This window comes from Tribolium castaneum, chromosome 2 (assembly GCF_031307605.1).
Source record: "Tribolium castaneum strain GA2 chromosome 2, icTriCast1.1, whole genome shotgun sequence".
NCBI classification, from domain to species: Eukaryota; Metazoa; Arthropoda; class Insecta; order Coleoptera; family Tenebrionidae; genus Tribolium; species Tribolium castaneum.
Window position 1 is genome coordinate 5,441,278 of NC_087395.1, and position 24,463 is coordinate 5,465,740.

At 32.5% G+C, this 24,463-nt stretch overlaps 3 protein-coding genes across 3 annotated transcripts; 2 read left to right on the forward strand and 1 right to left on the reverse strand.

The window, feature by feature from the left end:
• Window positions 1–12,228, forward strand: stx (stuxnet). The gene is made up of 4 exons (XM_966677.4): window positions 1–624; window positions 685–772; window positions 4,620–4,902; window positions 11,434–12,228. Exons 1-4 carry the CDS (start codon window positions 419–421, stop codon window positions 11,790–11,792), a joined length of 936 nt encoding a protein of 311 aa, XP_971770.1. The 5' UTR covers window positions 1–418; the 3' UTR covers window positions 11,793–12,228.
• A 4,093-nt stretch (window positions 12,229–16,321) lies between these two features.
• On the reverse strand, window positions 16,322–21,796 carry Hakai (hakai). The gene is made up of 4 exons (XM_008200955.3): window positions 21,645–21,796; window positions 21,372–21,579; window positions 21,133–21,320; window positions 16,322–17,120 (listed from the first exon to the last, which is right to left on the reverse strand). The coding sequence occupies exons 2-4, from the start codon at window positions 21,577–21,579 to the stop codon at window positions 16,437–16,439; spliced, it is 1,080 nt and encodes a 359-aa protein (XP_008199177.1). The 5' UTR covers window positions 21,645–21,796; the 3' UTR covers window positions 16,322–16,436.
• Window positions 21,797–21,875: 79 nt separating this feature from the next.
• PolE4 (DNA polymerase epsilon subunit 4) lies at window positions 21,876–22,403 on the forward strand. The gene is made up of 2 exons (XM_015984893.2): window positions 21,876–22,196; window positions 22,247–22,403. Exons 1-2 carry the CDS (start codon window positions 21,984–21,986, stop codon window positions 22,385–22,387), a joined length of 354 nt encoding a protein of 117 aa, XP_015840379.2. The 5' UTR covers window positions 21,876–21,983; the 3' UTR covers window positions 22,388–22,403.
• The last annotated feature ends 2,060 nt before the right edge of the window (window positions 22,404–24,463 follow it).

Below are 24,463 nucleotides of genomic sequence, written 5' to 3' on the forward strand. Positions count from 1 at the left end.
TCGGGACCTTCGCCCGTCTCCTTCTACCTGAGTTGCGAACCCAAACAAAGAAACCACGCCGAAAATGATCCTCGAGAGTGAAAAGAATCCGAATAAAATCGTTTCATTGCGGGGGCGATCCCATACCTGCTGCTGCCTGCCAGGTGTCGAGTATTGAACCTGCGGTGTAGGCAGCCCACCATACAGCCGTCTTGCTTTGTGCCATACCCCCACTTGGTCTGGAGCGCAACCAAACTTGTCAGAATCCGGAGTTGCTACATTACACAGTACCGTAATACCACTGTATTGTTTTTTTGTCGGAGTGTGCAATCCGTGGGTTCTGAAATGGTGTCTGGTGCAGCTTGGGCCCCCCGCGACGCCGCCCCAGCTTTATAGTGTCTCAGGTGACGTCGGTGCGTGACTCGAGGACTAGCCCCCAATGGAAAACAGCTCGCATTCGTCCGCTAACCCCATTTCGCAGGGGTGTGGCCCACATTCGCAGATATCTATACATGTGAGCCCCACCACAGGGGGCGACTTCTACCTCACTGTGGAGCCGGACATTAGCGTTGATAATTTCAAGAAACTCGTCTCGAAAAGACTCAAGGTGCCCAGGGACAGGATATGTCTGTTGTTTCGCGATAAGTGGGTTTCATTATTATTTTTACAGTTACGATATATTTCGGTGATTTTGGGTTGTTGCAGGCAATTGCAGGACGGGAGTTTGTTACAACATGGCATCTCGGACGGTTCAAGAGTCACTTTACTGCCCAACGTCGAAACGGGGCTTATCGTATGTTATTGAAACATTTTTTTTTCTTCTTGTTGTAGACGTACTAATTCATGCCGTGCATGTGCTAATTATAGATTGGAATTACACTCCAAAACACAACTGATCAATGTTTACTTTATTGTTGTTATTCGTTAGCTCTTTGCTTTGCATTTAACAGCAAACAGAGGTGGAGGGAAGTGATAAGGAAGCACTTTTTGTTTCACTAAAGATTACATCATTATTACATCCTGAATGAAGGTTGAGAGGGTGGGGCTCATTAAACTACCATTTTGCACAAATATTGGCACTTGACTTGCCTTAAAAGAGTTTGGAGTTCCAATGTTCATGGCTAGTACATATTTGGTTGTTAACTACTTCATGAATTCACAGTAACTTACTTCAGTAATAAGCTCAGTGTGGTAGTTTGTGCCATAACTTTAAAATAAGGCTATGTGGCCAATTGTGACAAAATTCTGTTGGCAACACTTAGCTAGTATTAAAGTTCATTCTATTTTTAAAACAATAAATTGTCATATTGGTATGAGCCACTGGCATCCCGTAGTTATTTGGTGGTTATTAGGTTGCTAACAGGAGCAGATTAATTAATTACCCAACCAATTCACTGGTTACTTGGAAAAAAATGCAGGAATGTTGAGCTTTGAACTCTAAAATTAAATTTTTTATAAGAAGCATGAAGAAAAATTACACAAAAATTAGTTTACAACGTTTTTTACCAATAGATGAAACCAGTGTGTTTCGGTAGAATAATTAACCCTAAGTGTGATGTTAAAGTCGAAAAAAATTAAGACGTCAAGTTTTTTTAAATATAAACATTGCAACATAAAAAATGTTAGAGACTACTTCTTCTTTTATACTAGAAATCTTAATATAGACTACAAGTAAATGAATAACTTGGTTTTAAGATTTTGAATCTTGATGGAAACATTCACCATTTTTCTCGCTTAAACTTCACAGGTTTTGTTGATACAATTTAAATACAAACATAGAAAAAGTTGTTTGGGCTTAATTTATGATTAAGCTTAATTTATTCATCTGATGATATTCTATAGCAAATAAAATATTTAACAATTTGTTAATTACGTCAATAACGAATGCTAAAGACACCATAAAAAAATCGATCCAAAGCTTTTGAAAAATTAAAAATTACGCCTACTGTTTTTTTTTTACTGATTGGTGTCAGTTTCTCTTCTTGTAACCAGCAGTAATCGGATAACATATTTTTATCCCAAAAACCTTGGTATACCCCTTTTCATAAGACTAAATTTTGATGAAAGCGTTTACCAATGATTGCTTAAGTTTCCCAGGTTTTATTAGGATAATTTTACCACAAACAAAACAAAAGTTGTTTGGGCTTAATCTGCATTCACTTGACGATATTTTAAAGAAAATAAAATATAAAATGTTTAACAATTAGTTTGTCACAGAAACGATTGCCAAACTAGTCAGCAGAAGCAAATTTGAAAAACTTTTTCCAAAAAACCAGACGTGATAGGCAAATATTTTAATTATCAGTGAGTAAGCAGAAAATAAATTATCTTTTGGTAAAAAAATGTAAACTTGTGTTATTTAAAACTTAAGTTTTGCGCTTCGTCCTGTATTTTTCAAGCCGCTGAGAATACGGTTAAAGATACAAGAAAAATGTTATGAAGAAATTTGTAGATAATTCAATTTCCTTCAAAAAAGTTGGCCAGATCATATCTCTATCGTCAACGGTTTAGGTCCCAAAGACGTTCAAAGACACTTAAGGGACGGATTTGTTTCATTTTATCGGTGGTCAGGTAACAGAAAGTTAATTTATACCTAAACTGTATTAGCTGTATCAAAACTATGTAATCGCCAACGTCGTATTTTCATATAAATTATTTATTCACCTCAAAAAATTAATAGTGAATATAATTTATAATTTCAATAAGAGATCTAACTTTTAATACGTATTTTACATTTTTATCAACCTTATTTAAAATAGTATATTTAAGTGTAAAAGTGGATATTGAGGTCTGTAAAACACGCGCGATGTCTCGAGCACGACGGGGTAGCCGGAGTGCACGAAATAGAGCAAGTGTTTTAAAAACCAGTTATCCACGAATACTTTACGTTATTTTTTTTATTGGCACACTTTGAAATCATAAATACTGATTGTCAAGTTGGCATGAAATTGATTGTCATTATAATAAAAAACATTAAAAAGTTGCTATTTATTTTCACGTTTCTTGGGTTGATGTTGCCATGGACACTTTAAAAAACGGGCGTTTTTGTTTAAATAAAAAAAATAGATTACCAATAAAAAAATATTTTCAAGTATACTAGGTGTTTCAGAAATGAGCTACAATACAAAGGTTTTTTTTGTATTGAGATACCCTAACGAAAACACATTCTTTTTAAAAATTCTTTACACCAAAAACAGCCTAAAAGAAGATAGCATCAACTGTGGTGCTTTAACATTTTTTACAGAGTTGCAGTCGAGAAATTATAAAAATAGAAGAATTTCCTTAAAAATTAGTTAACATACTTTTTTAATGAAACCCTATTTTTTATTTTTTTAACACTTACTTCTGCACATACAGTCAAATGTCTTTTTATTTATTAACTTTAGACAATTGAAACGCAAAATGTTTTTAGAAAGACAACGTAAGAAAATTTCGTCAAAAGACATTTTTAAAAACCAAGCAAAATTTAATACATCAGTAGGGATTATAAATTCAGCCCATTAAAAAAAAAACATCATTATTTTGTGTTGTAACTGATTCCTGAAACATTGAATGCAATTTTAAGTGATGCCGGTGATATTACTTTGAAATGTTTCAATGTTAAAGGTCAGTAATCTGTCTTACTTAATCAACTCTCTAGGACACCCTGCTTAATTTCTTAATTTCTTAATTTTTAAGAATATATAATGTATACTTTATATTACAACTTGCTAGGACATCCTGTATTTTAAACACAAAATGGGTAAAATGAAAATTCTTTTAACTTTTAATACTGATCTAGTCACTCTCCATTGTTCAGTATTGCCAACTTAATTTCAATTCACAAGTAAAAGTTAGCAAGAATTTTATAACGTTTTAAAGGAATTAACTAGATCTTTATTTCGAATTTTGAGATAGATAAATGTTGTTTGAATGTGGTGGCTATGATGGATTCGCTGATAAAAATGTTTATTAATTCAGCATTTGAAATCAACCCTAAACCACAAACCGAACTTTTTATGATGTTTTACTTTACAAATTTAATTTATCTAAAAGAAATTATCTTCAAAATCCATTGTCTCTCGTTTTTGTTGTTGATTGCAAAGTTAAAAAGTAATAGTTTTGTTTTAATTTTCTTGCTGTTACAGTTGTAACAACACAATAGGTAATCGGTGCAATACATGAATCACTTGGGTATGAAGTTGGGAGTGGAATTCATGTCTATTTTATGTATTACCGTAATATTACGCTTTAGTGACTGTACTAATGTAGTGCGTTTAATCCGGTCGGTAGTTCTTTCTTTCATTGTGTAAATATTTTTGATCTCTTGCTTTCGTAGTATTTTGATGTGGAGTTTGAATTTCTCGTGTTATTGAATTATCAGTAACAATATTCTTAATTTTATAAATTTTAGTTTATTGTTAATTTAGTTTATGTAATTTCAAACTCTTTTCAATTTGATCCAATTTTTTAGATAAAAATTTCAACCTTCTAAGTTAATTTTTTAGTGCGTTTCGATGCATGTTCGTTGATCCTCTCAAGGTTTTGTGATAAGAGAAAAAGATAAATTTTCTGTGTAGTAATAATAATACTAATTAATTGTAGATAGCGACGAATTCAAACTTGTAGTTGGGTATTAATTTGAAAAATTTTCGTTACAGACTCAACGTCCCGAAATAGGAATAATGCAAGCCTTAGAATCTCTGAACGACACCCAAGTAAACGAATTCTTGTGTGGAAAAGCTCCACTAAATCTAAGCATGCGCTTAGGTGACCATATGATGCTAATCCAGCTGCAGTTAAGCACCGTTTCAGGAACAAAACCACCGATTGTCTCAGGACCACCACCAACCACCAGTCCACCAAGTCTCCTTCAAGCCTCCAGAAACCTCCAGCACACTTTACGAAGACTGTCTGCCGACGTCTTCTCGGGCCGCGATAAAGGTAAATTTTTATATCATAAAGTTAGTCTGCTAAAAGTATTTTTACTAATTCTTAAAAATTAAATCACACACATTTCACATCTCACATTAATCATACAGAAATTAGCGTTTACTATTAAATACTTCATATTTACAATGAATAAAAAATGTATAATAACCTACCTTTTGCACCGTTTAAAGTTCTATCAACATAAACCAGCAAAAAGTATGAATTTTGAGTAAACGATATGCTTAGTAACGAAAGTGCATATTCTGAACATTTTATTGATTCAATTTGGTAACTTAATGACGCTTTCATAAACTGCCCCTTAAGTTTTAAAAAAAAATTGTTCAGTGTATGGTATATTTTTAACGCTTAATCTGTCAAATTCCATTTAATTTATTATAATGGTAAGTATTAAAAGAGAATAGTGCTAAAGTTGATGGTTCTTGAACAATTAATTTTCTAATTTGGTGTTATACCGTAAAAATTGTAAACAATATAAAAGCACCAAATCGTAGCCGTAACTATAGTTTACGGTATTTTTTTACTAATCGGAAATAAAATTAACTAGACGCCCTCTGGTGATGACTTTTGAACTATGTCGAAAACAGTAAAGAAATTTTCGTAATCCCACATTTAATTGACATCTAATAAATTGTTTAACAATTTGCGTGTATAGTGTTAATTGCTTACATTGCATAGAATCACTTTAAAAGTACGTGGTGGTAAATACTAGCTCTGACTTTGGGTCTGCGGTTTTTCGTTAGGATTTGAAAGTGGATAAAAAGTGAAAAAGATTTAAATTTTCATTACAAAGTGTTATCAAACAGTTGTCTAATCAAAGACTATAGTAATGGATCACAGCGAACACAAAGTTGGGCTCAAGAAACCAATAAATTAGTGAAGTTTGTGAATTTTAGGTTAGAATTTTTCCACTGATAAAATCATGAAATACTTCGATAAATCAACAAAACCACAATTAAGATTAACAACTGCTAATACACTTAAACGTAAATTATGCCAAAAGGTAGGCTTTTCAATGTCTTTGTAATAATTTTCCAATAAAGAAAGTGAACCAAAAAGTCATCGTTATTCGTGTTTTCCTCGTCATCTCTGATTTGTCAACATTCGTTTCTTCCACCAAAGATACAATAGTCATTCCGCATTGGCAATGTAATAATTGTGAAGCCTCAAAATTCGTACAACGCTCAAAATATCCGAATAAACATTTTCCCGCCATTTATGGTTACTGTTTTCGACCTAACTCAGTGGCGCCCCCAACGGTAACTTTACTTCCGAAAAATAGAAATTCTGTACAGGCTGTTCCGTCTAAACCTCACGTTGAAGTATTAGGAGTTCTAATAATTATAGTCATCTGAAAATTTGCGCACAACCATAATTTTTTAGGTCCTGCTCAATGAAAATATTTTCAAGATGGCAGCACTTCCGGTTATACTGGAAGTCGCTATCAACTTGCTTAGTTTAAATGGAAGGCTATATTTTTTAATGCGTTTTTTGAATTACTATTTTAAGGTAGTTTTCATAAGCTTCCTCTATACCTAGCCGTTTACGAAATATTTATGGCTTTTAATTTTTTTTGAATTTTTTTGGTATTGTAAAAAGTTTCGCTAAAATGTTAAAAAAAGTGAATGCAGAAGACGAGTGCAGATCAAGGCAAAGAATATCCTTGTTTATTGAAAAAAAATCACATTTTTTGTTTTGAGATAATTTCTGTGAGATCTCGTGTCCGATTAGGTAAGCAAATTGAAATCGAATTATTTTATTCTGTGCTATACAAAACGCAAAATAAATAAAAGGGAGAAACAGAATTTGGAAGAAACGAAATAAGTATTGAAAGACAAAAAAATTTAATATGAACTAAATAATACTAATTAAAAAATCTATGTTTTATTTTCATGGAATAATGTTTCCAAAATGAAGAGTACACAGTGTTAAATTTTTTATTTATACAAATTTTGGTTCCTGACGAATTTTAAGTTGTGTTCATTGCCACTTAGGATTGCCAAAGATTACATTTGCAACATTATGGATAATTATCCCAGTTGATTTTTTTTCTAAGACCAGTCTTATCCCCTTTCTTCGTTTCCTATACCTCAAAAACCAAAGGTCGAATTGTACGAATTTAAATAACAGCTGTAATTTTTACAATAATAGAGCAATAACATAGTTATGTAACAGAAGTTAGAGAATAGCACCATTAAGCACCCTTAACTAATTTTTTTCAAATGAAGTGCCACAAGTTTTATTTCTTTAAATCGTAGAGAATTAAATTCTTTATTAACATTCCCTATACTTATGTTTAATAGTTTTTAAGTTACAATAGCTTTTTGTTGGGATTGAGAAATTCATTAGCCCTAGGTCTATTCTCATGCTTTGCCATGGAAACTAATGAAAAAATGTAGGAAATTAAAGTTTCTTAAACCAATATCCAATGAATTTATTATGTTTTAATGGGACGGACAAGAAAATTTTAAATAGAATTTGTCTTTAGCAAGTTACGCAAAAGTAGCTGTGGTTAGTAAGAAATTTCCTACAATGTCAGATAACCAACATAACTTGAAAATTATCACAAACAGGTATAGGAAATGCTAACACAGATCGATACAGAAAAAAATTCTCCTCCATCTAGTATAGTAAAATAAAAATTGGGACACCTCATTTGAAAAAATTAAGTTATGTGTGCTTGAAGTTGTCTAAACTTAAACCTAAAATTTTTGGGTTTATTAACGTTTTTTCCCATTCTGAACACATTGAAGAACAGATGTTTTAATTCTACAAATATGATTTCGAAACCTCTACAAGTTAAGCAAGTTACCAATTTTTTTAAATAAAATATTTGATAACTACTTACGGTATAACCGGAAGTGCTGCCATCTTGAAAATATTTCATTGATCAGATCTCAACGTATTATGACTTTCAGATAAATCTTTATAAGAACTTTTAATACTTCTAATGTGGGGTTTAGACGGAACACCCTGTATATTTTTGCGCGGAATACCGTGTATATTTGGACTGTATCTCAAAACTAATAAACTCAGAATAAAAAATATTCAAATATTAATATTTAATTTAATGTATATTCGGTTCACTTTCATAAAAACCACTGTGGTACAAATAGCGAACTCTTGGCATTGACTTTTATATGCGATGTCATGGTAACAGGTTAGTCATTTGCACCACCATGGTTTTTATTAAAGTGAACCGAAAATAGTACAATCTCGAAAGTGTGAATACAAATAAAATACCAAGATTTTTTATTACATTAAAATTACGATTTAAATTTCATAGTTTTTTATATAAAAATGGTCACTTCTGTTGTTTCGATACAACTCACCTCTATTCATCCTTGATTTTCGTGCTGTATATGGTCTGCAACATAACGTTTAAATTAATTTTACTTAAAAACGGTGAGTTGTATCGAAATTACACAAGAGACCATTCTTGTTTAAAAAACTATGAAATTTACGATTTTGTTGCTGGAAGTGTCAAAATATTAAAACCAAAATAGTTATGATATTTTTTATCTTACACAAAAAAATGTGTTATCCTAGAATCTGATTAGTCAAATGATAATTTATTTTTTGCCATGTACTAATGTGACTGATTACTTTAGTAATCTAATAATTACTTGTTACGTATGTAAATGAATTTACTTATCAAGAATTAATAATAAAAAAAATAAAAAAATTATATTTGAAGACTCTAAGAAGTATTCCAAATTTACTATACAAACCACATATCATTAGAAAACTTATGAAAAATGTTATCGATATGTATAAAGAAATACATGGTGTTCTATTTGAAAAAAATGAGTTATTCAACTTTTTGTGTTTTGACACATCCTGTACATTATCTACGTGTTTGAAGTAAAAGTCGACTATGCTAAAACTACAGGCTATACTGAGTTTTTCTGTTGCAAAGTTGTCGGAAAATATTCATAGGCGACTTTGCAGTGATTTTTCAAAAATTGGTCTTTTTTATAACGAAAAGTTGAATGATTGCGAAACGAAAAGAGATAGACCCATAATAGTTTATATAAAGTAACATTTTTTTGCGTAGAATCTAATTAAGCATTAATATATAGGGTGTTTCATTTAAAAACATAACTTTAGTTCACTTTCCTATACTTTCAAGACTTTAAGTCAATCTACCGTATAATGAAAACGACATTGCAATATTCTAAATAACAAAAAAGTTATAGACCGATTACGCACCCCTGGGTCACCCTGTATATCCACACTGACAACAAAACTTTGTTGCCGCTATTACCTCTTCACAGAAAGCCTACACATTTAATGAAAACATAAAATTACCTTATTAGATTAAGAGAAAATTAATATTAAAGTGGGAACTTTGTAGAGATGTATCGATCTCAAAAAATGTTTTTGAGATTTTTCTTTTGCATATTTATATGTAACTGAATGGTTTCTAATCAGTACGGGCTTTTGAATCACGCTGTATAAATAGGTAATATCTCATAAAACAAACAAAAAATGGATTTAGCAGTTATACACTCTAACTTAATTAACTAGGTGGTTAAATGATTGATTGAATTAAAGTCACACAAAAAATAAATTAATAGGTTCTTTGAATTTTAAAAAATTAAAATGTCCGGAATTTTTGACCGGCAGTGTATTAATTTGCGTACATCAAGTGTATCCACCGCATGATGAATGTATCAAATAGCAAAACAGTTATACAGGCTGTTCCCTCTAAACTCCACATTAAAAGTATTGGTGGTTATAATAATGATACTTATTTGATAATTTGTATACAACCATAATCTCTTAGGTTCTGCTGAATGAAAAAATTTTCAAATATCAGCACTTCTGCTTATACCGGAAGTCATTTTAGAGTAGTTTTCATATACTTTACCTATACCTAAATTTAGCTGTTTACGAAATATTTAGGGTTTTTAATTTTTTTTAATTTTCACCTTCCAGTTCAAAAATCGATAACTGCCAATTTTTAAAAATTGCAAATATTTTTTACCTCACTTGAGAGAAGAAGCCTAGGCCTTTCCTTTGGTATTTTTTGGTATTTTCAAATTACTAAAAAAGAATAACAAAATAAACATTTAATGAATTTACTTTGTTTTCACAGGACGGATAACAAAATTTTGAACAGAATTTGTCGGTTGTTAATCAGAATGTTTTTCAAACTATGCAAAAATAGCTGTGGTTAATAAAAAAAAATTACAATGTCAAAAACAACAAATAACTTGGAAATTATCACAGATAGGTATAGGGAAAACTATTACAGATCGATGCAGAAAAAAATTCTCCTCCATCTAGTAAAATAAAAATTGAGACATCCCAATTGAAAAAATTAAGTTATGGGTACTTAAAGTGGGACGAGTCGAATTGGTTCCCAAAATTTTGTAATCCTCTCTAATTATAGTCGAATTGGTTCCCGGGGATGGTCGAATTGGTTCCCATCGGTCAGGTAGGTCAGGTAAACAGATTAAAGTATTATGATAACAGAAATGGCGTTTGTAAGTGTATGAACAAATTTACAAGTTCCAAAACGTTCAAAAACAAATCGTATTTTAACAATTTAAAGGCTATGGATAAATATTTTTTCGAGTATTCAAGTACTTCCAAAACGATGAACAAGGCGCATAGAACTTAATGGGTACTATGTCGAAAAATGTTAAAATTATTTTTGTAATTTGTCTCTATTTTGATGCTTTAATATTATTAATAGACATATTAACGAACGCAACGTCATCATGTGAGATGTCTTAATAGTCATTACTTGACGAAACATTTTACGAAATTTACAGGAGAGCATTGGGCTTAAAAAATTACATCCTCCTTTTTTTAAATAACTAGTTAGCCATGAATAAATGAAATTTGTTGTTGGATTTTGTGCCAAGAAAATAATTATTTGAACATTTCTACCAGCTTTAAATTTAAAATATTAACATATATTTGGCTTAATCCTTTTTACCTACCTGCTCATGTGGGAACCAATTCGACCATTACCTTTTACAGAATTATACTTATAGAGATTATTGGGAACCAATTCGACCACGACCCTTAAAGTTATCCAAACTTAACCTTTAAATTTTTGGGATTATTAACTTCTTTTCCAATTTTAAACAAACTGGAGAACAGGTATAGGCTTTCTTTTTTATTCTCTAAATATGGTTGCGAAATCTCTAAAGCTAAGAGAGTTATCGATTTTTTAAATTGTCAGGTGCAAATCCAAAAATTTTAAAAACATCTTAGCGATCGAAAACGGTTAAACTTGGGTATAGGAAAAGCTGATAAAAACTTCTTTAAAAATAGCTTTCCATTTAAAATAAGAAAGTTGATAGCGACTTACGGTAGTATAACCGAAAGTGCAGCCATCTTGAATATATTTTCATTCCGCAGAACTCAATGTATTATGACAGAGTACCTTTCAGATAAACATCTTTATTAGAACTTTCAGTATTTCAAATGTGAGGTTTAAACGGAACAACCTGTAGTCCGATTCACACCCTGGGCCATGCTGAAAATTTTATATACTTTTGTTTTCAGGTCGGCGCGAGAGCGTGTACTCGGGAACGTTCAGCGGTGCTCTAAACCCAGCCTTACAGGACCCGAAAGGGCGTCCGCGTCGCGACGTCGCCACAATAGTCCACATCCTCAATGATCTCCTATGCTCTGTTCCTGAGTTCCGACGGGTGAGTCGGAAAGGATCCGAAGAACCAGTACCTGTCCCCGAACAAGAAGACGAACCGTCATCGTCTACATGTAGTGAGGACCAAAACCTGCGCACTCGCGGCAAACTCGAACAGCTTCGTCTCGTCATGGGGGAGAGACGCGAGCGCAGACGACAACGTAAACAGAAACCGTATTCGTTGCCTCCTAGTGATACCGACACCGTAACTGCATAAAAAATTACTTTTTTTTCCTTTTTTGTACATAGTTTTATTTTTTTCTCTCCTTTCTCTCCAAGATTTGATTGGAAGTTATACGCTAAAGCTCTTGTAAGTTATAATGAAGGAAATACGTGGCTGTGGCTGTGGGTGGATCAGAGACGGCGGTTCTTGTTGTTTGTAATTTAAAAGAGTTTTAATGTAAGCAGCTCTGTAATGTGCATTTGTAAGGTCTTTCTTTAAGTTTAGTGAATTACTATTAGCATAATTGTTTCAATTCTTCCTTTGTTGTAATTACTTTTAGACACAAGCAATTTAAACGTTAGATGTTAAGACGCATTCGTTTAATCAAAGCGATATAGGCAGCAGCCTTTACTGATCATTCTGTTTTGTTCCATTTTTGGTATAGAAAAAATATTCATTGGTTATGTTTAATAAAGTATTTTCCAAAATTCCTAACACTTTTATTTATTCATTGTATACATACGAGTACAAAGTCATTAAAAGTGAGCTAAACTGAAGCGAAACACGATTGGTTGCTCCAGAAAAACATTGGAAAATGGTCAAGCACGTTTGTTTAATGGGTGGTTAACACACGTGCAATCAAGCTGATGATACTCATGAAGAACTATGACGAATTTTAACACTCTGATGGGCGATTTCATTTTGTGCGCGAGTGTGTACAAAATGGTCAGTTGTGTGTCAAACATGTGAACGGTAAAAATCTACAGGTGTTTCGTTTGTATTGTTACAAATCTAAACAGGTGATAGAATTTTAAGACAAAAGTTTCCTAACCATATGTATCAAAAATACTGCTAAAGGGAGCTACACCTCTTCAAAGGGGTGCTTCTTTTAGTAGGTTTTCCTCAATATTTCAGAAACCACAAAAGATAAAATTACAAAATTTGGTACAGTTGATAACTTTGATACGCTTCATCAAATTTGAAGATCAAATGTAGAAACTTTTATCCAGGGACGTCCCAAGCTGGGGGGGGGGCTAGGGTAAAAATATCCTAACTATTTTGGTTTTAGTTTTTTTACACTTTCAGCAACAAAAACGGAAATTCCATAGTTTTTTACACAAAAATGGTCTCTAATGTTATTTCGATTTCCTGTTCTTGAGTAAAATTCATTTAAACGTTGTGTTACTTTCACAACCAGAACATCCTAAAGATACCCCTTACGAGAACGGATGAAACATCGACATTTTCTTACAAATTCATGCGGTCTAACCCCAAAAGACCTAGATTTCAAGAGACCATTTTTATGTAAAAAAACTATAAAATTCAAGATATTGTTGCTGAAATTGCCAAAAAACTATATTAGGTATTAGTTGGGGTATTTTTTATACTACACCCCCCCCCCAGTTTGGGACGCCCCTGATAAAAAAAAACTACATTTGGCCCTCGAATTCGATTAAGCACACAAAGAGTATAACTGCACCAAATTTTTTACTTTTATATACCATGGTTTTTGAAATACTGGAAAAAATTCACTACAAGAAGTACCCCTTTCAGAGGGCGTAGCTCCCTTAGGAAATATTTTTCGTTACATGTTTATAGGAAACTTTTGTCTTAAAATTCAATGTTCTATCATCTGTTTAAATTTGCAACAATAAAAACGGAATAGCCTGTATTTGCCGACATTTTGACAATTTCTCTTGTACATGTGTCCGGAAAGTCGCGCACCGCCGTGACACTACATCATCGGCCGATGGTCTAGATAACCAGAAAAATGTTAAAAAAATCTTAGTCTTTTATTGATGAAGATATGACGAAGTAGTGATTAAAAATTCTTTACTAAAAATGAAGGTGTTTGCACTACCATTTCGAATCCAAATTCATTTGTGGTATAAATGACATTACATAAAAGGACGAAGTAACATAAGAACTGAAGAAACCTTCCCAGATTCTTTAAGAAATGTTAACAAAATTTTTGAGTCAACAATGCTAATAAATCTGGCAACACTTGGCACAAACCATTGTTGTTCAGATGAAACCATGGTTACGGTGATTGCTTATAATGTCATTAAAATTTTTGTTTCGTCTGTCAGCGGTAATTTTTCAGTTTCAAACAGTGTCAGTGAAGGATTAAAATGTTTTCCCACTATGAATATTGTGACTTGTGTTTGCTGTTTGGTGAATACGCTGGAAATGCAAGTGAAGCCGCTCGTCAGGATGCCGATCCAGACGAAAACTCGAATTTCCATTGACTGGACCAAAGAATGCGATCAACTGGTTGTTTGGATCTTTTACCAAGGGAATTTGGTCGGCCCAGAGGTAGGAAAACCGTTACTGCGGAAGAAGCAATTTTAGAAGAACTCGTGAGGAGTTGGTGAACCGAAATCATGCCGCTAGTGCTACGATCACTCCAGAAACATTACAAACGGTGCAAGCCAAACCTTTGAGCATTTATTACAATTTTTTAGTGCATTGTTTGTTCGGTTTTTAAGTTGGTTAAAATATTATTACAATAAATAAAGCTGTTCTCTGCTCAGTTGCATTCAATAACATAATTAAAAATTACGATAATGCGCGAACTAATCTGACTAACAACAATGGCGTAACCATGGTTTTAAAGACTAGAAATTAAATATGTTCAACACCTTGTAATGGTATCCAAGACTTTAACTATAATTTTTAATGTCAGTTTTCACGTGTATCTTTGTGCAATGTTGCCTTTTTCCATAATTTGTTTAGGCTCTGATATAAAAACAGAGCATGTGGAATTTTTTTAAACATTTTTTCGGTACCTTGGGGGATTATCCAATTACTCCCCTTCAATGAAATGCGCGACTTTCCGGACACCTGTACAATTTAAGGATCTTTGTAAATTGTTGGAATTTGTGGAGGACACAATTTTTTAAATTGATTCTTATGCAAAATTTTCAGCTGATTTAGAATCCAAAGTTCGACGTTAGAACTGACTTCATTATGAAAAAAGCGTTTCTGTGAAAATTTTTGAAAAACTAAAAATTTGTCAAGTTTGTGTTTACATCGTCTATCTTCTGTATAAAGCTAGGAACTTTTTTTGCAAAAGATCCTCAATGAATGTGGATTCTAAGACAATATTAGGATCAATTTTAGAATTTTAGTTTTAGTTGGTTTGTATTTTTTTGCAAATTTTGGGCCAACAAAACGCATCAAAATCTTAATTTGTGTTCCATTTCACTCCAAGAAATTCAAATGCGCTGTTGCAAAAATCTACTATGAACTGAAGTGGGATATATTTGAAACACAGGAAATCCTCCCCTTAAAGAGTTTTACGAGTTAACTATTGACAATTTCAAGTTAAAACAAAAGCTACTAATTTCCCCACGAGTCCACTTCAGGGCCAAAAGTATTTCATTTTCTCTTTAACACTAACTGTTGGAGGGAAATAATGTTCAAAGAACTTTTTTCAGTTTTCACGTTTTTTGTCTGAACTAAATAAAGCACTAATAGCATTTTAAAACTCTTTCTCCCCTATAGCCTGAGTAGAAGAATGTATCCTGTAAATACCTTTTAAAATCCTTACTTAAAACGGCTTTAAAACACCGAGGAAAATAGCTGAAATTCGACGCTTTTACAAAGAGTGCTTTGGAAAAAAAACGTCAAATATGTTAAATATGCGAGCTGAATTTTTATAATTTTGTTTTGTTTTGAGAAAAATACAATTCGTCGTTTAGCTTTTAAATAAGATATCTTGGCGGAAACCTTCCAGATCCAAATTCAATTAAGCCTTTAAAATCTAGTTTGCTTAAAAACAAAATTTGTTGACGTTTTTTCCAAAGCACTCTTTTTTTCTCCATTTCGATTATATCATGTGATACATCAATGTAATCAGGAATAAAACACTTTTCAAAAATACATAAAGCGAATATGGCTTTCATAAGAAAAAACAAAATTGGGTTTTGTAACTCTCACATCAAGAACGCCTTGGAAAATACGATGACAGATTTAAATTCCTTGTAAAAAAGTGCCTGAAGAAGGTTCTAATTAAAAACGTCTAGTTCATTTGTTTTTGCTTAAAAAAATAAAAACAAAAATTACTAACTTCCGTTTTTCAAATAACATCAATTTTTTTGCAGATAATTGTTCAGTATAAAAATGTACAACTTTGTCCTAATTTAACCGTCCTTGTATCGCTGATAATAACTGAGATCCTTATGGAGGAGCTCGAAAAATGGACACCTTTTATTCATTGATTTATAACTGACTATTAAAAAAGTAAACAATTTTTTGTGGTGGTGGGGGGGGGCTGAAATTACCCCATTTCTTCACCCCCCTCTTGTATACGCGATTGTTTTAGATTAAATGAAAAGTCACTTTGATTTTAAGGAGAAGTGTTGAAGTAGCTTATGCTGAACAACAAAAAGCTGTTGATACATTTTTTGTTCCGATGGTTTGACTTTAGCCTTATAAATAAAACTTAACAAGTTTTTCGTCAGAGTAGGATAATTCTTATTCCAAAAAAAAAAAACTTAAAAGAACTCGATGCAGCCACTTGTCATTCATCATTACAAAAAAACACTATAAAATAAAATGTAAAAAAACTAGTGCTACAGTTCAGTATTGAAAACATTTATTAAACCGATAGTCACTAGCTTACAAAACTTAAATGTAGACATAGATAAATCTAGAAAATTAGTCTTAGACATAAATAGATTCTACTTAAAATATTCATCTGTAGTATTGCTGGCTACCGGTGGTCCATTGTGGCGGAGGCGCCGTGCTGTAGTCATACTGCGCGGCCCTCCCTTGCGCCCCCTGGCCCCCATACTGTCCCGCAGCCGGCGCTCCGCCACTATAACTATAACTCTGAGCCGGACTATAAGCCGGAGGCGCAGCATAATACTGTGGCTGCTGAGGTGGCGGAATATGCATTGGAGGCAAGCCCTGATTATACGTCGCAGTCTGTTGATAATTGTAATAACTATGTTGCGTAGCGCTAGTCTCGTGCACTGTCGGTGCCGAATCCTGAATTGGCACCGTGATCAAATTAGTCCGAACTCCGGAACTTTGTATCGGAGTTGGGCGCTGTCTCACATTTGATGATATTGAAATGTTCGATCTGGGATCGTTCGTTTTAGCGCGGACTGACACTCGTTCTGGTTCGACGGGAACAACTTCCATCGGCTGGATGGTGTTGGACACGTGGCGGTGGTTGATGTGGGCTTGGAGATCACGGTGTGATAAGTAAGTACGGCGGCAGCCAGAGGAACCGTAACGAGTCCCTCCGTGAGTACACATGAAAACTGTCCCTAAACCTGTTTGCTCCACTCGGGATACTTTCTCCAAACAGCGCGGGCATTGCTTCTGCTCTTGTTTGCCACATGACAGACAGAAGACGTGCTTGCACGGAATCTAGGAGGTAAAAAAAAGTCGTGTTTCAAATACCTAGTATTTTATAACATGAGATCGAAAGTGAAATTAATAAGAGCAGGCCGTGCTTGCGGAATTTTAGCCACAAATCAAAAATTGACAGATCAGGACTTTTTAAAAATTGATTCTTTGCTTATAATCAAAATTATTCTGAAATGCTATTTTAACAAGTAAAAAGTGGAATAACTCAATTTTTGATGTCATGGTATTTTACGCAATATGCCGGACAGAACAGTTAATAAATCCGCGCTAGACAAATTTTACGTGGAAAAAAATATAGAGAGTTGGGCAAAAGTATGGAATCAAGCGTTTGGCACCATATTTATGTACCTTACGAAAAAACTACTTTAAGAATAAATTTTTCAATATTCCTTTTTGTTTTCAAATTAAAAAAAAATCAAATGACACCTTATTATGCGACTTTTTTGGTAAAAAAAGTGTGCTCTGAAAATGACTTGAATAATATTCTTTTTCTACTTCGGTTTCGTACTGAGGTCATTACGATACGCTATTTGCGTATCGTAATACACAAGGGAGTGCTATAATAATTACACTAAAAACCAGGGTAATTTAGTTGGATAATGTTGACAACCTGGTTTTTTGACAATTATCTGAGAGAACTGTCAATGTCAATCGGCATCTGTTTCAAGTGCATAATTTAATCAAATTAATCAAATACGAACCTTTAGAGGCTTTTGTACCAGCCCTGATACGTGACCCTTTCGAACACCTTTCGAGTAATGTACAAACGAACTTTAAAAGCCTGGGCAAGTAAGTAATTTGAGATCTCATTATCCTTAGGCTTTTTTCAAATTTCACGTATTTGCCAGAAAAGCCCGTTCTTGTTAAGGGGTACATTGCAAAACATCTTGGACACTTTTAGAATACATTTGTACGACTAAACTAAGGATGATCCAAATTATTTATTTCATTTCACGGTCTGCGCGTAAATGTTATCAACTGCCACAAAATTCCCTAAATTTAGAAATTAATTTTTTTGGTACAAAAAGTGCAAAGTAGAAAAAATACTGTATGATATCTCGTTTATAAGGCATTTTGTCGCACTTACTCTGTAATGGGACTCCTCGCTGCGCTAGTCGTGCCCTAAATCCGTACGTGCGACAAAATGCGTCTTATAAAACTCGTATCATAATATACTATTTTGAAAGTGTTTTTTTTTTAAATAAATTATGAAAGTTGCGTTCCGAGTTCATTATAACAATTTTCCAAATTTGACCGAAGAGGTTGTAATGAAGGTAAAATTATTGTAATTCAATTAAATAAACACAGCCAATTAAAATAAAACGTTTTTACTTGTTTCATAAATTTATTAATTGGAAAGTCATTTCGTAAACAAAACGGGAAATTAAAGTTTAAAAAGTCCACGACACTGCATTATAAAAATAGTTCCATAGAAACGGCAAAAATTAAAATAGGCTAAAAAAATATGAAAACTGGAAGGGCCCCCTCGTCACCGAAAATGTGTAGCTTTTACACGACTTCCGATTACACCACATCAAAGAACGTCCTTTTGTCTCTTGACACGCAATGTTTCATAATAATATTAATAATCCGACAATAAAAAATATACAGCGTGATCGGAAATGGTTTAGCAAAAATTTAAAGGTAGGTAAAGAATGGCAAAGCGAATCGATTAAGTAAATTTTATTTAAATTAAAAATGCATAGTTTTCCCAAAAAATCGAATAAAAATTAAAGTCACAAATTTTGAGAACCGCTAAACTAGAATAGTAAAAATTAGCGTAAATTTTAATATTATTGACAAAACAGCAGAGGTAAAATACCTTCTTGCTCCATTCCGTAATTCTTCTATAACAAATTGTTTTGTTATCAAAGTTTCAAAAAAAAAAACAAACGAAATTTATGGCAGAACTGGGGTTCGAACCTTCACACAAATAATGAGCATGCTAACTACAATTTTGAATTTTTTTCAAAACGTCCATGCGCCACATGTCCACTTTGTTTAAAGAAAAAAAAAACTGCTACTTAACTACCAAAAGCACACAGTGGCTCTCAACAGATGGGTTAATAATTTTTTTTTGAAGTATCCACTTTTTGGAAAAATGATAAGGGTTTTTAGCTCGTCTGATCATGACAAATTCACATACGAAATTAAATCATTCCCCAACACCCTGTATAGTTCAAAAAATCGTTTTTGCATACCGATTTTTGAAAAGCTGAAATTGTTCTATTTTTGGGATGGGTCAATAAATACTGTTCTATCTATTCTCATTTGTAGAAGGTATTCATGGTTAAAATTATGCCACACATTTTGGATCACCCGAAATATTATAAAAAGTTTTTATAATCAAAAAGACCCACACGATTGTAAAAAATATTAAACCTGTTGCAACAAATTATAGTTTTAAAAAAATTGCAGAAAATATTGTAACTATTAAGTTTGTCATCTTTTAACTAATGATCTCAATAGTCAATGCACTAGCTATGCTCGTAATGAAAGTACCTACCTCATTTATAAATTTCCAATCTAAGTGACCTGTCACTATGATATTAAGTTGGCAATAATTAATTATTAGCTGTTTCAAAACTATTAAAATGCCAACGTCACATTTTGCCGAATATTTTTTTAATACGACTGATAAAATTGTAAAATAGTTATTAATGATTAGATCTCTCATCGAAAGTATTAATTACATTAGCTATTATTTTTTTGATGTGCATGAATATATAACAGCTAATTTTGAGAGAAATGCGACGTTGGCGTTTTTTTGAAACAGTTAGTTTTGAAACAGCTTATACAGGGAGTCCGTTATTCGAGCTCAACCATGGAGATCTCAGTTACTATAATAAGAGACACAAGGTTGGTTAAATTAAAGCAAAGATGTGCATTTTTATGTTGAAAAATTATCTGAAAGAAAATTTGATGTGGCATTTTTAGTTTTTGAATTATTGGAAATAATTGGAAATTTGTAATTTCCGTTTTTAATTTTTCAAGGGAAAACCAAAAGAACTAGAACTAGAACATTGTTCAGAAATTTTTTTACAAGAAATCTAAGTCTGTCATTCCATTTTTCAAGGCGTTCTTGATGTCAGAGTAACAACACTCAACTTTTTTTTTCTTATGGAAGCCATATTCACTTTTTCTATTTTTAAAAAGTGTTTTTATTTCCGGTTACAACGATGTATCACATAATATAAATGAATCATGTATACTGATCAAAATGAAGAAAAAATCATTTTTGCAAAGAGTGCTTTGGAAAAAAACGCCAACAATTTTGGTTTTAAACAAACTAGATTTTAGAAGTTTAATTGAATTTGGGTCTAGCACTTTTACATATCCGTCAAGCTTACTTATTAAAAACTAAACGACATGATAAACTAGGAGTTTATTCTTCGAAAAACAAAACAACACAAAGTTATAAAAATTCTGCTCTCATATTTAATAGAACAGTCAAAATTTAGTTTGTTAAACAAAGTTTTTTTTGTTTGCGCTTAATAAAATAAAAACCAAAATTATAAATTTTTGATTTTTCTCAATTCAAAAACTAAAAACCACACATCTAATTTTCTTTCAGATAATTGTTTAGCATAAAAATGCGCAACTTTGCCCATATTTAACCAACCTCGTATCTCTTATAATAACTGAGATCCCCATGGTAAAGCTGGAAAAACGGACACCCTGTATACTGTTGCCCACTTAGGTGGCAGGAAGTTGAAATTCCAAATTTTGCATCAGTTATATCAGTTATATCTTGAAAAATATCGCAGTTTGTGCAAAAATCAAATTTCAAAAAAAGCGGTTCAAAATCGTTCAGTAGAGGGCGCAGAGTAAAGTGGATAAAAATGTGAGATTTGATTTTGGTAGCCACTGTTGCCAACCTAATTTCTAGTTACAGAGCAATTTGATTAAAATTTAATAAATCCCCGTTTTTAGATTTAAAATGATCAAGCCTTGTTTAAGTACATTTTTGCGGATATTTTAGTAGAAAATGTATTAAAAATAAAGAGTTTACCATTCGTCCATAGATTAAAATCGGCTTCAAACACTTATCACAGCAATGAATCATGGGATTGAGCACTTTTTCGCCAATCAAATTCACTTTATGTGACCAATCTAGCCGCAACATTGGTTCTGGTGGCCCTCTGTTAATTGTTGTAAAAGTCGGTGCTTCCAGTTGGGAGATGTCAGCTTCCAAATCAACTATAACATTCAATTGTCATTCAAGGCTGACTTTAATTCAATTAAATTTACTTTTAGGTGCCACATTTTCGTTAGATTCACTTTCAGTTTGTTGTGCCTCTTCGGACGATTCTTGCAGTTGGGAATTATCCAGTTCTTCATCGCTTTCTATCACTTTTATGGCCTTTTTACCACGTCCGCGACCTCGGCCTCTTCCCCGACCTCTGCCTCGACCACCGCGACCCCGGCCGCGGCCCCTCTTGGGGGTACCATCGTCCATCTATGGGCAGAGTTATTGCAACAAACCCAACAAAACACTAAAATAGATGCGGTCAAAGTTATTACCTTTTATTTACTTGATCGTTGACGTAAGAGCGTCCATAATTTTGAGGTTAAGACTTTGTCAAATGAAGGGATACCAATCCACTTGGTACATCATTCAAAATTGAATACAAACCGCAATAAATTAACTTAATCAATAAAATTATCAATCCCTATCAATATACCGCATAAAAATAACACAACTGTGAGACAATCTAAGCCAAAATTGTATTTTATTACTAATTTTTTTAAATAATTTGGGGGATTTCGTTTTGTAACCACCTTACCTGACTTTGAATAGCGCGCGATTGAGGTTATGTTGTGAAACTTGAGTGGTATTTATTTAAAATTTTAACAAATAAAATGGAAGATATCAACGAAGTGGATATAGAAGAGATTGAGACTGAGAGGCAGCCCGTTACCGAAACGCCAGAATTCGTAGAATTAACCACAACATCCCCCGAAAAACCCAAATTAGTGAAACTACCCCTAGCTAGAATTAAACACATTATGAAAATGGACCCAGACTGTAATTTAGTGAGTCAAGATGCCCTATTTCTCGTGACCAAATCAACGGTAACAAAAAAAATTTGAGTGTTAGCTTAGGTACTCAATTAAAATTTCAGGAGATGTTTCTGGAGCACCTTGCTAAAGAGTCTGGCAAGTTTATGGGGATGGGGAAAAGGAAAACTGTACAGAAGCGAGACGTCGATGCCGCAATTGATAATATACCTAGTCTTTGTTTCCTTGATGGTGCCTTGGAATAAAATACTTTTAAGATTATTTTCAGTTAATTTTGGTAAATCTTATCCTATTTTCGTGTTTGCGCCTTCGCAGTTATGTTTAAAAAAAAAACAAAGAATAAATAGCAGATCTCTTTTCGAATTTGGAAGTTTTTTGTCTTTTCGGCAAATTATTCCTTTCATTTTCACTGAAAAATGTTTCTAAATTCACAATAGAGAACCTAACTAAATTAAGGATTTTCCAATTAGCTTCGGAAAAATCATTTGAATTTACATATTCGACGTAGGTTCATATGTTTTCTCTTTTTTGCCAATGTATTTCTAGATTAGTGAGTTTCTAATTGAAGAACACTCGCAAAATTCTCGAAAAATAATAGGAGTAATAGAATTAACATATTTGCGTCAGATTTACTCTAACAAGTTTCCACTTTATTTAGAACAAATCTCACAAAACGGTGAAATATGTTTTCAAATAAAGTCATATACAGGGTAAACCAGGGGTGTCCAATCGGTCCATAACATTTTAGCTAATTGATATATTGCCATGTCGTTTTTATTATCCCATATAACATGCTGATTCTTTTAGGACCTACAATTAGAAACTTTTTAACTTCTTATAGCTAGAGCTTTAAGATTTTGTATACAATCCAAATCGACCATTCTGAGTTCAACTAAATTATTTTCAAAATAGCTACGAACTACGAAAAATTGGCGCCAACTTTGAAATTTTAAATAGTAACCACCTATTTTTATTGCATTTCGCCACTTGAAACTGAGTAAAATGTTACTGAGTAGTTGTTAGTACTTATCTGTCATAGTTTTTGACGTACGTCAAATTTTTTACACAGATTTTTATTTTCAGGGGTTCATTTAAAATATCACAGCTTGTAAACCCTTTACAATAAGTAAATAATTCTTTTTGCATTTGATAGCCAAAGGTATGAAGAATTTTCTAAAATATTCAGGATTGTCAACTGTCAAATTGCAAGAATACTAGGATTTTTTGAAAATGATGATTAAAAAATGATTATAAAACAGTTTTTTCAAATGGAATGACCTTGTGTTTTCAATGGCAATCAAAATAACATCTATTTTTATGCAGACTTTTACTAATTAACATATATATTCGGTTCACTTTCATAAAAACCATTGTGGTGCAAATAACGTACTCTTGGCATTAACATTTACATAAGTTGTCATGGTAACAGGTTAGTCATTTGCACCACAATGGTTTTTATCAAAAAACAGTATTTTAGCTCATTATTTTCATTTTTAATCAAGTAAATTTTCGAAAAATACGATAAAATTTTACTATTAATCAAGAAACCATAATTAAATATTATTGTTTTACTGCTTATTCGATATTCGAACCACCTAAAAACTAAATAAAATATATGGAAGTTTGACAATTGCTTACGATTTTGCAAGGTCTACTTGATTAAGTATGGAAATTACGAAGTAAAATCCGTTTTTTTTGTGATTTTTTTCAAAAACTGTAAGAGATAGGTATAGGACGTATTGATAAAAATCACCATAAATATCTATGTTCTTTCGACTGCCGTTAAGAAAATAAGGTCGTTCCAATTAAAAAACCTGAGTTACAGCAGTTTTTTGATACCCATTTTAAAAAATCATACTAGCCATGAATTTTGGCAGTTGACAATTTTGAAAATTCTAGAAGACTCTTCAAACCTTCGGATATTGAATGCAAAAAAATCATTCACTTATTGCAAAAGGTTCAAGGGCTGTGATGTCTTAGATAAACCCTTGCTAATGAAACTTTTAACAAAAAAATTGACAATGTCAAAAACTATGAAATGAAAATGAAAACTATGAAAAAACTAAATTCAGTTCAAACTTATTTAATCATTTTTAATTGTCTTCTAGCAATATTTCGCAAACTGTGACAATACTTTCGTAAACTCCATTTGACAAAATCTAAATTCTTAAGTTTCTCGCTGTAAAGTGAGAACTAAAGTTCGTAGAGAGTATTAATACATTTCAAACTTAATATAATATTTTTCTCTTTTTCGAATTAAGTGAATTCTTCCTCGAAAAACGTTCTAAACCTACTAAAACAAATCGCAAATAATTCAGTTT